Source organism: Anoplopoma fimbria, chromosome 24 (genome assembly GCF_027596085.1).
Source record: "Anoplopoma fimbria isolate UVic2021 breed Golden Eagle Sablefish chromosome 24, Afim_UVic_2022, whole genome shotgun sequence".
Lineage (NCBI taxonomy): Eukaryota > Metazoa > Chordata > Actinopteri > Perciformes > Anoplopomatidae > Anoplopoma > Anoplopoma fimbria.
Window position 1 is genome coordinate 17,048,571 of NC_072472.1, and position 12,673 is coordinate 17,061,243.

The 12,673-nt window shown below is 40.2% G+C and overlaps 2 protein-coding genes across 6 annotated transcripts; one reads left to right on the plus strand and one right to left on the minus strand.

The window, feature by feature from the left end:
- Nucleotides 1–1,545: 1,545 nt before the first annotated feature.
- Nucleotides 1,546–7,440, minus strand: itpkca (inositol-trisphosphate 3-kinase Ca). Its single transcript, XM_054626176.1, has 7 exons — nucleotides 7,336–7,440; nucleotides 5,155–5,254; nucleotides 4,839–5,052; nucleotides 4,245–4,449; nucleotides 3,950–4,051; nucleotides 3,791–3,862; nucleotides 1,546–3,573 (listed from the first exon to the last, which is right to left on the minus strand). The coding sequence occupies exons 1-7, from the start codon at nucleotides 7,345–7,347 to the stop codon at nucleotides 3,367–3,369; spliced, it is 912 nt and encodes a 303-aa protein (XP_054482151.1). The 5' UTR covers nucleotides 7,348–7,440; the 3' UTR covers nucleotides 1,546–3,366.
- Nucleotides 6,625–12,670, plus strand: ccdc61 (coiled-coil domain containing 61). 5 transcript variants are annotated; one of them, XM_054626169.1, is made up of 13 exons: nucleotides 6,625–6,929; nucleotides 8,080–8,237; nucleotides 8,322–8,404; nucleotides 9,050–9,210; nucleotides 9,359–9,511; nucleotides 9,597–9,792; nucleotides 9,895–9,995; nucleotides 10,112–10,332; nucleotides 10,427–10,505; nucleotides 10,603–10,800; nucleotides 10,884–10,917; nucleotides 11,447–11,513; nucleotides 11,619–12,670. In XM_054626169.1, exons 2-13 carry the CDS (start codon nucleotides 8,090–8,092, stop codon nucleotides 11,711–11,713), a joined length of 1,536 nt encoding a protein of 511 aa, XP_054482144.1. In that variant the 5' UTR covers nucleotides 6,625–6,929; nucleotides 8,080–8,089; the 3' UTR covers nucleotides 11,714–12,670. The 5 variants fall into 5 exon arrangements, with proteins under 5 accessions (XP_054482144.1, XP_054482146.1, XP_054482145.1 ...); XM_054626171.1 differs by having other exon boundaries at nucleotides 11,447–11,501; XM_054626170.1 differs by having other exon boundaries at nucleotides 10,115–10,332.
- The last annotated feature ends 3 nt before the right edge of the window (nucleotides 12,671–12,673 follow it).

Consider the following 12,673-nt stretch of genomic DNA (forward strand, 5'->3'; position numbering starts at 1 on the left):
GAAGAAGTCACTCTACTGCTTTAATGAAGTAGGAGGACAATTATGCATCTGAAGAAAAAGTGTCTGTAAGAAAAAAATAAGAAAAAAATATATTTAATATATAATGATAGGAACTACAATATAAATATTTAATAATAATTTCATTATGCACAACTGTGTATACTTTTTTGCCCATTTATTAATATAAAATTATTTAAACCACAAAAATGTGACTGCAAACATGCCACACATTTAGATAGACAATTATATATATATATATATATATATATATATATATATATATATATATATATATATATATATATATATATATATATATATATGATAAATCAGTATATAGAACATTTTGAAAAATATAAAATATTTATACTGATAAATCAGTATATATATATATATTTTAAGAAAACACTGAATTCATAAAAACATTTTAGTCAATAGCAGTTTATATTATGTAATCCACTCATATATCAATTAGTTTAGGTTCAAAGTAATAAAAAAAAAACATCGTACCTGGTTTGTTTTACAGCAGCGTCCGTTCAGTCGATGTGCTGCACTCGCTCCACGGATCTGATGAACAATGACCAGCGAGAGGAAGCCTCTTGAGTTTTCTGTGCAAACTGAGGGTGTCTGATGTTTCATCTGTCACACACTGACATCATCATCCCCCTGCCCTCCCTGCACGCACACTGATTGGTGTAGTCATCTCTTCATTTTGAAAACACTATTCTCCTTTTTCAAGACTTCATCACACCTCAATTTGACTTCACCGTAAAGAGTGACACAACGTTTGCTTTATATAATTGGTCCTTTAATCACTTGGTTGTATCCAGCGGTTTCAAGTCCTGCTCTGAACCTCCGTTCTCCTGCTACTAAACTAATGTTTAGCTGTGGCCTAAACATTAAACAAGTATCATGTGACCAGAAGCTCGCCAGATCAGCAGGATACAATTCAGTGAAATATATCTTCACCACAACTGAGCTACCACTGTGCAAGGCACTCAATGCAAAAGGGCTCTAGTGGGATTTGCTCAGTAGCCAGCAGGTCAGATTGTGGTTGTATTGTGCAGCCCCTCTCAGAGAGCTTTTTTTTTTGTTGCTGCAGACTGTGTGGGAGGATTTGTAGAGCATGACTCGGTTTCTCTGTCTGCTCATCCCTTTAATCTCCTCTGGGACTGCAGGTAAGGGCAGGGGTTTCCTTTGCCTGCCGTCTGATGGCTGAATGACTGAAGCAGACAGGTGCGGAAGACAGAGAGCACATCTGCCTTCATCTCCCCAGTCAGCCCTGCATCAGGTGTTGAGCTTTAGAGTTTGATTTATATTTGGACCTGCTCAGGTTTACAGAACTGCATATCTGTCACTTTTATATGATATTTTAATGGCTAAATGTATGCAAGTAAGTACATCGGTAAGTGCTGATAGCTGCATGAATCCATAAATGCAGTACTTTATAAACAGCATTACTGTGCTATGGTTAAAAATAACTAAAAACCAAATAATACAATAAAGAAATCACTTTGCGAAGAGGTTTTTAAATGATAACGTCATTTGGTTTATGTAACACACACACACACACATTCTACAATATTGAGTGTATCAATGAGCCTAAACAGTAAAAAACATCATCAACACCATCATGTCTCAAAGGAGGAATAAAACAGCTGGTTTTCATGAGTCACCAAGACCAATAAGCACTACTGAGACAAAAATATGCCATTTTCAGGAGTTCCTGTCAATGTGTCAGCTGCAGGAAGGATACATCCAAATTTTAAAAACTCCATATGGCTCTACAACAAACTGATCAGTAAAGAAGGGAGAGTAGCACACACTTAAGTCACTGCTCTTTAAATAAAATAAAAAAACAGTAATAATCAAATAATGCAAATCTGCTATTGCTGCCTTTAAGCCTTAAATTTGACTTGAAGATGACAAAGATTAAGTGTCTACAGCTCTGCTAGCGGCGCTGTGAGGCTTTACAGAAAGGCACAACTGTGCTTTGAGCTAAAATCACAATGCTAACATTTGGATGTTTGGATTTGCTGTTTATCATTGCCACCACCTTAGTTTAGCATGCTAACATTTGCTAAGTGGCAGTAAACACAAAGTGCAGCTGAGGATGATGGGAATGTTTTTTAGTATTGCACAAATACAAATTTTGACTCGTTGATTACGCTACTTTGTGGCAATCCAATAGTTGCAGAGACATTTCATTTAAATGTCACCTCATGGTGGTGCTACAGCAGAAGTCAAAAAAGTCATGGGGATTCATAGTCGGGTGTTAATGAACAAAAGTTTGGGCCAATCCGTTCATCATTTTCTGAGATATTATCAGTCTGTACTGAAGTGGTGAACAAACTGACCCAAGTTCTTTAGACCGTTTTAATTAAAAGGAAAAGGATATAAAGTTTATTGGGAAAATTAAACCAATAACCAGATAAATCACTTTGTGTAAAAGTATAATCTTGTTGAACCACAAGGAACACCCTTCCCTTATTGGTCTCAACTATAAACAATATATGTAGTTGGACTCTAAAAAACTGCCACATAACTTGACATTGATATCCACTCAAGTCCCAACGTTGAGTGTTTTCTTAACAGTCGAATATAATCCTAACTCTAATGCAAATGGTGAAATTATTTCACAATCTAATGTATGAAAACTAATGATGATAATAATGAGGCAAACAAATTAATAAAGGTCTAGTGTGTAAGATATGGCGCCATCTTGCGGTCTTACTGTATAAACACGGCAGCCAGCTCCATAAAGGTAAAGAAAACACAATGATTCTTATTTTCAATTGAAAGTATTACATTCCATTTCCGCCAATAGATCCCCCTAAATGCTACACACTGTACCTTTAAAGAAATTCAAGAAATAATTCCAATAATTTTAGCACCATTTTAATGACACAGTGTGACATTAAAACTGCAGATCTTCTTGAACCAGAGGGACCAGCCTTATCTTTGGCTTAAAATTACTTGGGCCATTTTTCCCCTAAAATAATAAGCAGTGTCATCTCCAGACAGCTGGGTCGGCGCCTCCTGCTGAGGCTGGAAATTGGTAGCACAGGTGAGTGTAGGTCTATTCAGTGGACAAACTTTACAAGCCTCAGGTTGAGATTTACATAAATCATCAATGATCTTTTGACCAATGTTGTAATTTAAATTTGCAGAAAGAAAATCTGATCTGGAAAGTATTTAGTTTTGTAATCAATCTCATCTTCCTTTTTCCCTCCCTCATTCTGTACCGAGTTAATTCTCACAATTCTGACAACACATCCATTTCAGAAGCCAGTGCATCTGCAGTCCCTCACTTAAGAGTGGTGAAGGAAGGGTTACGAATGAATTTCCACACGTTTAAAGAGGCATTCAGGTCAGGGGCAGCATGTTGGCCAATATATCAATGAGGTTGTCCAGACCCCACAGGTAGCCATCTTCTCGATTGCCCTCCACCCAGGGACTGCGGTGGTCCAAGGTGAGGTGTGCCGGTAATGCCGCGGTCTTTCCAAAGTCAATCATCCAGACTCCTGTTCTGCCGGTCCAGTCATGTAGAAACAGTAAGGAACTTCCCACAACCTGCAGGGATACAGCTATAAGCAAAAAGTTCCACCACTGGACCAATGTGCTAGAACATCAGCATAAGCCTGCCAACACACCATCCAATACAAAATGGGCACCACAGAATTTTAATGTAGCTCTTTTGGAACAAGCTCAATGGTTCTTTCCTTAATATTTCCAAAATCCTGTTCAAAATATTTACGGAACTTCTTAAGAAAACTGTCCGACGTCTAACCTCATGTGTTCTGAAGAAGTCTGATGCCTCCAAGACCTGCCGCAGTTGTTTCAACCGTCTCAGATATCCCCACTGAAGGGAAAGATACAAGATTTACTAGAAAGGAGAGGAAAACAAATGTATCAATGAGTGAATGCAGTCAGTGAAGGTCACACTCACCACAATGTGTGTATTGGAATCAACAAAGTTTTCCAGTGCTTTCGTCACTTGCTCTCGGCTTTTGGTCCTTTTGAAGTTTGTGTGACATTCTTCGTTTGACTTCTGTGAAGGAAACATACAAGTTACAGCTTTATAATGCAAAAAGTGCAGTTTTGAAACAATGAAAAAATACATTCATTGCTGCAAAAAAGAAATGGCATTTTTCAAAGACTGTCTACCAAGCAGCATTTATTCATTATATATCAAGATAAGTCAATGACCTGACACAACCATTTTGATGAACTTTGGAGCTTACTCTGAATCCTTCGATACGGAAACCAAGGGATGTTGTGGAGCTCAGCGTCTCCCTCCACTGCATGTACCTGGTTTTCAGTACCGCCTGCTGGGCTTTCTCCTGGACCGTTGGGGCCTCTGGGTCCACAGCCACCATCTTATCATACATGTCTTTACGAGGCTGGGGTCGTTCTCTAGCCACCAGCAGCTCCCCCTCGAGGTATGTGCTGTGAAGGGCAGTACCTCACTGTTATTGCTACTGGAAATTATTAATTGCAAAAAAAAGACCATTATAACTATGAAACTACAATTACAGCCTCACGGTTGTATACCTCCGCCAACCAGTCAAAAGACAGTTTACATCCATGTCCGTCCAAAATGTATTACCTTATAATGTTATTTGAGTTAAACAGATACTCATTTGGAAATAATCTATTAGTCTCCATTTGTTTTTTTTATTGGTGTTTTATAATTTTGTTATTTCGGGCTGTAATATTTTAATATTTAGGATATATCAAGAACTATTAGGCCTTTTTGAGAATCACTGCTGCACTATAAGTCTGTCTGATATAAAACTGAACTTCTCTGTCACAAAAATTGCCCCATTAAATCTTACCGGCTCCCCATCTTGCAGTCCATGATGGCAGGTCTGTTGAAATGGGTCAGCAAGTTATCCATCATGTTGTAGTTCTGCTCCTCCCGCTGCATCACACCGTGGTAGGCTGGAACAAATGGCCTCAAAACATCCTCCATCAGCCTAAGGTAGCATTGTTGCTCCCCCTCACAAAATCTCTTCAGCAGTGTGCCATAATCCCCAACTTCAAAGTTCCCTGGAAAAGGAAATGAAGACAAACCATATTCATTTTTTCACTTAAATTGTGGATTTTTTTAAAACTAAAATGATACCGGTCGAGGAGACCAGATAAACAAACCTGCATGTCCGACCACTTGCAGCCACGGCTGAGGTTTCTTGGGAGTCATTGGTATGAGAGATGAAGTCCCACAACTTTTGTGTTTCTTCCATGCAGAGCTCTGCATGGGAAGAACAAAACACCTCAGTCAGTCATTCTTTGGCACACACACACACACACACACTCCAGGTCACACTCCTCTGATGCCTGTGTTTTTCTGCGTCTTTTTAGACAAGCAGCAGACTTCAGACTCATTCACTCGACATTTTGCATTATGGGTGATCAACGTCTCCATGGAAACAGCCCTTACTCAAGACCATGAGGGAAGAGAAGACAGGGTCGATTTTGGTCTTGTGCAACAGGTTCATCAAACATTTACAACAAGCACTTGTTTTCTGCTATTAGACACATAACTTGACAGTGGAAGAGTGAACACAAAGATGTTGACCATGCCGACATGGAAGTTGGTTCCAAGTTTTGTCATTTTGTTGAAAATAAGGTGCTGACACAATCACGTCAACTGATTTGTTGATAGGAGGAAAATTTGTCGACTATTATAATTTGGATGTTTAATAATAACAGATACGAGCCTGACAAATAAGAAGAGATTTATTGGTTCGGTCTATTCATTAGATCAATTACTTGCAACTGTTCTATCATTCTTATTTATAATAATAATAATAATAATAATAATAACTAACTAATATTATTTCACATCATATCTGATGCCTAAAATGCCAAATGTTTTTAATTAGCAATGTTGGAAAGTAGGTACACTACATTTTAAAAGGTCCATGTATTTTACTTGATGCTTTTTAATACTTCTACTCCACCACATTCTGAAGGGAAATATTGTACCTTTTTGACTCCACTTTATTTTTTGACAACTTGAGCTACTATAGTTATCTATTACTTACAGTATCAGTCAAAAGTTTGGACACACCTTCTCATTCAATGGTTTTTCTTTATTTTCTTTATTTTTTTTTTCTACATTGTAGATGAATATTGAAGACATCCAAACTATGAAGGAACACATATGGAATTATGTGGTAAACAAACAAATGCTCAACAAACCAGAATATGTTTTATATTTTAGATTCTTCAAAGTAGTTGAATGAGAAGGTGTGTCCAAACTTTTGACTGGTACTGTATGTTATATACACACACAACCGGTGATCACTTCATAAAATACGATGCACTGTTAAGAGATGAAACTATAACATGTTATGGAAAGCAGTTGAACTTAGCTCCACTTTGACCAAGTGCAAAAGTAAAATGATGCTTACAAATTAATGCAACAGTTTTAATAAGCATTTATTTTTGCATGAGTACTTTAAAAGTATGATTTAAATGATATAGGGCACCTTTCTGCATCGCTGCTGATACTACAGTATTTTTACACGAGTAAATGATTGTCATGGAGTATACAGGTTGTAATGACGCGACTATATCAGACACTACTCCTGTTCGGTGTCTGTAGTCTCGCAGAGGCTGTGTGTATTCACTGCCTGTGGAGGGCAGCGATGCCCCTGACGGTCGTCGAGCCTCCGAGCAGAAGAAGAGGCAGCGTTGTCAAATCAGAGCGCAGAAGAAGAATTTAACGGTTCCCGGTCGTTGACCCGCTCCCGTCTCCACGGTGCCGCCGGCTTCCTAATGGTTTGGGACGGAGCTCCACTGTACCACACATAACGCGGCTGGCTGTTTCATGCACTGCAGCTAACGCGATGTCTGACCGACGAGCAGCTCGCGTCATGTGTTGACGGCTCGCTGCTCACTACGGATCACTGCGACCAAAGGTAACGTCACGAGGGTTCTGTTTGTTTGTTTGTTTGTTCGTTTGTTCGTTCGAACACTGAGTAGCACGAGACTCACGTTCCCTCACGACAATGCTAACGCTAGCTAACCTGAGCTAACGAGAGCGGAGTGTTGACTCTTGCTAGCTGCTCTATTGACAGGTGACGCCTAGTGGGAGACGTAGCGTTCGTTTACCCCGATTAGACATTCAACAGAGCAGACCTCGGACTAAACCCAGCGCGGCATTACGTTCAGCACCGTGTGTGTGCGTCCTGTGCATGTTACAGTCAGAGATGAGGTTTACAGATGTCGCGTCGGTCGCGTTCACGCTGCACGGGAGAAAGTGAAGTCAAGCGCGACATCTAACGTCATCGCACGCGACCGAGGAGACACGAATGACCCGCTTACCTCGTAAAACATGTCTTAAGAGCATTTGCTGAGTCCTCGACGTGCGGTATGACCAACCATCCAGAACTTTTCCCAATAAAAATGACACCTTTCGAAATGGACTCTGTGGGCTCGCTACCGCCCCTCGCGGTTTGTATTGGTTATGACAGACTGTGTGAGGTGAGACAGGTGAAATAGGAAGGGGAAGCCAGAACAATGATGTGGATATGTTTTAAAATAACTGTGCCAATGGATGAGCCAGTTAGTCAGCTCACCTTTTTGAAGAATAACAAATCTACAGCTAAATACAAGATAACATACATCTATCCTTTTTCTGTATCTTTAATGGTTTTACTACTAGCTTCTTGTCCTGCTAAACAAAAAGGTCAAATCGACATTCTGCAAATCTGCCAAATCAATGTAATTTAAGTCCAAATATAAACGTATAAAAAGCAATTCTGTCAGTAGAAAACAGGACATGCCAATGATACACACTACCTGATTTGCTGATAATTTGGCTTCCCCCCCCCCCCTTTCTCTCAGGCCATAAACCCACAAGTGGGCGTATAATATTCCCCAAAAATGTGCATGTATTATTCAGAGAGAAAATTTTAATAAAATACATTGTCTTTATTAAGATCCCCCTGTTTAATCTCATTAAACGACAGTGAATACGTTTCAGATTTGTCCAAATGTGTTAATACATTTGATATGATCTTGATGGGTCTGAGGCTCATGAGAATAATTTACTTTACTCTTTCACAGACCCGGAGTGATGGAGGAGGGCTCAGAGGTGATGGAGGATATAGTATTTCGAGGAGTGGAGTTTTCTGTGAAGATAGAGGTGGACAAGGGTTTGCTGATAGTCGAAATCTCTGATGCAATGACAGCGGATCAATGGAGAGGGGACTTTGATCCGGCATGTGAGTAGCATACATGTATTATAGATTAAATGCCAAAACAGGCACAAGTAATCTCACTCACATAATTCAATTTTCTTTTTTCAGACATTGAGGACCTCACGCGCAAAACAGGCAATTTCAAGCAGTTCCCCATTTTCTGCAGCATGTTAGAATCGGCTGTTAGAAAGGTAAGTTTGATGGTGCACTCAGCTAGAACTAGAAAGAAAAAATGCAGAGTTGCGCAAATACGTCAATAGGAAGATATGAACAGACACAAATTTGCTTGAGGCTTTGTGAGCCGAGGCGAGACTCATTCATTCGAGCGCAATGTTTCCACTTGAGCGCAAAATGTACAGTTATCCAGAGCTGTCTTATTCCCTCTCTGCTTTTCTTTAATATTAAGAAACAGGGGCCAAAAGGAGAGAGCCCGGAGGAAAATAAGAGAAACAAGACTTGTGCGTGTGGTTTCTTCAAACATCAGTACTGTCCATTAGGCTGTTTGTGGCTTAAACAAAAGTAATACACAGACCACAAAAACACAATCAATGTATGCAAAGACAGTAAAACTAATGTTTTCTAACAGTTGTATCTAAATTCACCTTAATATCACATTATCTCGAAATTCCCAGAAGAGGAAAATTTTAGTTTATTTGATTTAAATGCTAAATGTAAAATGAAATTGTAAAAAACACATTTTATTGCTGTACATGGGAGGGTCCGGCATGGCATGACAAAGTAAATATAAATCAGGAGACCATTAAAACATTGCTTATCTTTTTAAAGTTTAGATTTTTTTTCTAATGTTGGATAGTTACCGTGAGCTTTTTCTGCAGATGAGTGATTCTGTTACACTTGACCTCTTGACCTACGCTGACCTGGAGCTGCTACGTAACAGAAAAGCAGGAGTGGTTAGTCGTCCTCAAGGGAATCAGCAGTCATCTGTTCTCACTTCCAAAAGATACCTAATCCTCATATATACTGTGGAGTTTGACAGGTTTGTGTCTCTGTTGCAACTTCCATAATAACATATTCAAAATAAATTACTTTGGCCATGCCCTGTTTTGGCCAGATTTTGTTTGTCAGTATTTTGGTTATGTCTGCGGTAATCCCCCCTGATTTGCTGACTATTGTGTACTTTGTAGGATACACTACCCCTTACCCCTGCCCTATGTGGGTAAGCCTGACCCGGCTGCCCTGCAGAAGGAAGTCCGAGCTCTTAAGGCGGAGCTCAGCACCGTCTCCTCTCATGGAATTAACAAATCTGCAGAACAGGAAATACAACGGCTACGAGCAGAGTAGGTTGCGTTTCATTTCATCACCGTGACCAATATGAAGGGACATGGGACTTTTTTTTTTTAATGTCTCCTACTGTGTTTTTAGGCTGGCTCAGGTGAAACAAGAAAAGGATGCCATGGCTAAGGTTCTGGAGCGACTGCAGAGCAGTGGAAGTGGACGGGAGGACTGGAGGGTCAGAGATGTGGTGAGGACGCTGGAGGAGCAGCTCGTCAAGGAGAGGGCCAAAAGTCAACGTTCAGCGAGCAAGAGATGCCAGGATCAGCGACTCCTCATGGAGCAGGTGGACCTCTTATGCTCCTCAAAGTACTCAACTGAAAAACATTCATGGTGTTTCCTTTGTTGCTGGTTTTAACAGTTTTTTAAAATTCCCTGCCCTGACTAGTTCGAGGAGCTGAGAGCATCGGAGTGCGCTCTCCGCGTTCGGGTCAAGAGTCTCACCAGTGAACTAGCGTTACTACGGAGAGGGTTAGGCAATCTAAACATGTACTATATCTTTACTTTCTCTCTCTTTATTTCATTCACTTACAATGTGGAGTGAAAATGTTCAAATCGGGATATAATTTACCTACTTGGCGCACACCCTCTTTGTGTGTCTGCAGCAGAGTGACTCCTGTGTCCGGTCACATCAGCTCTCGGGTTGATGGAGAAATCTATCGCTCTGTCTCCCGCGAGAGGAGGTTGGGGTACGGGACAGTCAGGGCCCGTTCAGGCTCCAGAGAACGGATGGATGACAGAGGTCGAAGGTCAGAGGAAAGAGGCCGAAGATCGGACTCCTCAGGACCTCGTGCTCGGATACCCAGGCCGTCACCTTCTCCCACTGGTATTGGCACGTTGTTGCAGTGGTTTGGCCTGTTACCTTAATGAGTAGGTGATGATGTGTATAAATCTAAATATTTTCACCTACTACCTAACAGGGTCCCAGGTACAACGCTTTGACCCAACTGCCTACATCCAGGACAGGCAGCGCAGACTGAAAGAGGCAGATCTCAAAAAGTTGGTCTCTATTATTTTTCTTTTGCCATCTTTGACAGCACTGATCTTTGATGTTGTTGCTGCTTGGAACACATTTTAATCCTGTTGTTTCTGTCAGACAGAGGAAGGTACGGAGGGACATTCTGACATCACCCATAGCCCCTGAGAGGGGGCGTTCACGTTCCAGAGAGGCCTATCCTCAGATGGCCCGGTCTGGCAGCAGAGGCAGGAGTCTATCAATGGAGCGGCGAGGGAGCAGAAACTCCTCTGAAAGCTCATTAGTGGATATGGATGAAATGCCCAAAAATCTGTACAGGTGATAAGATAACATCCGAGTGGTTTTGTGGAGTCTTGTTGCTTTAGCTGGTTATTTAAACGTCTGTTTTTCTGTGATTATAGAGGGAGAAAACAGACTTACAATGGACCCAATGTGGTAAGTAAACTGGTAATTAATTTAACTCTGGTACAGTTTGTTTCTGCCCATTTATTTATTTAAAGTATATGGTTTGGTTTATTGTTACTGTCAACAAATCCGACAAAATGACCAAAATCAATAATGTGTTTGTCCTACCCTCAATACTGTCAGACTTCCCAACTCAGTCTGTGGCTCACAGCATGAGTGATGGTGCTCTATGGCACAGAGGAACAAGCTACATACTGTATATAAAGCTTTGGTTACACACACAACACTTGTTAGTAAGATCCATAGAAATAAAATGACAGAACTGATTGCTGTGGTTATGTGACTACTTCAAAAGAAAATGGCACTTATCACTGTGCATTGACCATAGAAATTGCATGAGGTAGCCCGCCAACGGTCACAGTTCTTTGCAATGGCAAAGGACCATCCTGCTATGTTGATTTAAATGGGAACGTCCGTTCCACTCTGACTCTATATCTATAGTAACATCCATTCACAGATGATTGTGGGGTCTTTATGGCGATTTGCTATCTGTTTCTAGTCTAGAGGAGGCCTTTTGACCAGGAAACCAATATGCAGTACTCCAACACACAGAGGTAAAGACAAAGGTAACTAATCCAAGTAGTGTACATTTTTGCTGCAATAAAATGATTTGAGTTGAAAACAAGCTAGCCACCACACAAGATATTATAATTTTATGTATCCAATCCCAGAGAGCTCCATAGATACAGGGGCCGAGCTGTCGGAGATCGATGCCAGGCTATTGGCCCTTCAGGAGTACATGAGGGACCTGGATACAGGACACTAGCAACCACTGCACAGCCCACTGCTCAAGTCACTCCATATGACCTGACAACTGCACAGCTTGAAGCTCTGGACGTCTTTCATCTCTTTCTGGGAAGGTCAAACCCAGAAGGAGTCCAGGACTTCAGGAAACTAAAGCCATCACTGTGAAGGACTCCTTTTTTTTGGACTGAATTTTTTTATTTTTTTAATATTTTTATTTTCTATTAATTAACTTAAAAGATGACTGTGTCTGTGTTTTCTTTTTTTACACCTCACCAAACCAACTTAACTTGGACAGAAGATTTGGCAGTACCTCATTCCATAAATATTTTTTTTTATCCTTTACTTGCTTGTTGATGTTTCCCCTCAAACACTTATAAATATTTCTAGTGGAGTTTTTTTCCTGTCAATGTGTGGGCATCATCTCTTCCTTCCTAAACACAGTGGGTGCGAATGTGAACATGTTAACAATAGACTGTAAAACCTGTGATGGACTGTCTCCTCTGTCCAGTGCATGTTAGAATACGCACCCTGAAAGACGAGTAGTGGACATGACTGACTGCATGCATGTCATGTCAATATTTGGTGGCTAAATGTCATTCCAGCTTTAGTCTGCATTTACAATCCATATGTTGTAATCTACATTACAATTTAACTTTTCCATTGTTTGAAGAGTATATAAGTAGACCCAATTTCCCTTTGAGCTCATATTTCAAACTCAAGCCTAAAATATTTTAATTTTGGATAACGTTTGTGTAAGGAAATACTTATCTAGGATAAATTGGACAGACTAATATTTGTATTTATGTGTACACAAATCCATACCACTTTCATGGTGATAGTGCATGCAAGTGTATGAACACAACAGTTCTTGTTGATCGTGAAACTGCCACATTTTCTATGAATTGCTGTACGTGTATGTGCACAAAGACTGTTACTAATGCCTTTTATACCACCTTGAAATATAATTTATAACAAATTT

Bases quoted from the DNA above. Each gene is read 5' to 3' on its own strand.
- itpkca (XM_054626176.1), bottom strand. The intron at 4,450-4,838 runs GTAAGATTTAAT...TGCCCTTCACAG, and splicing joins GACTGCAAGATGGGGAGCCG to CACATACCTCGAGGGGGAGC. The intron at 3,574-3,790 runs GTTAGACGTCGG...GTATCCCTGCAG, and splicing joins ACTTCTTCAGAACACATGAG to GTTGTGGGAAGTTCCTTACT.
- ccdc61 (XM_054626169.1), top strand. From the start codon at position 8,090: ATGGAGGAGGGCTCAGAGGTGATGGAGGATATAGTATTTCGAGGAGTG. The intron at 10,506-10,602 runs GTTGGTCTCTAT...TGTTTCTGTCAG, and splicing joins AAAGAGGCAGATCTCAAAAA to ACAGAGGAAGGTACGGAGGG. The intron at 10,801-10,883 runs GTGATAAGATAA...CTGTGATTATAG, and splicing joins ATGCCCAAAAATCTGTACAG to AGGGAGAAAACAGACTTACA.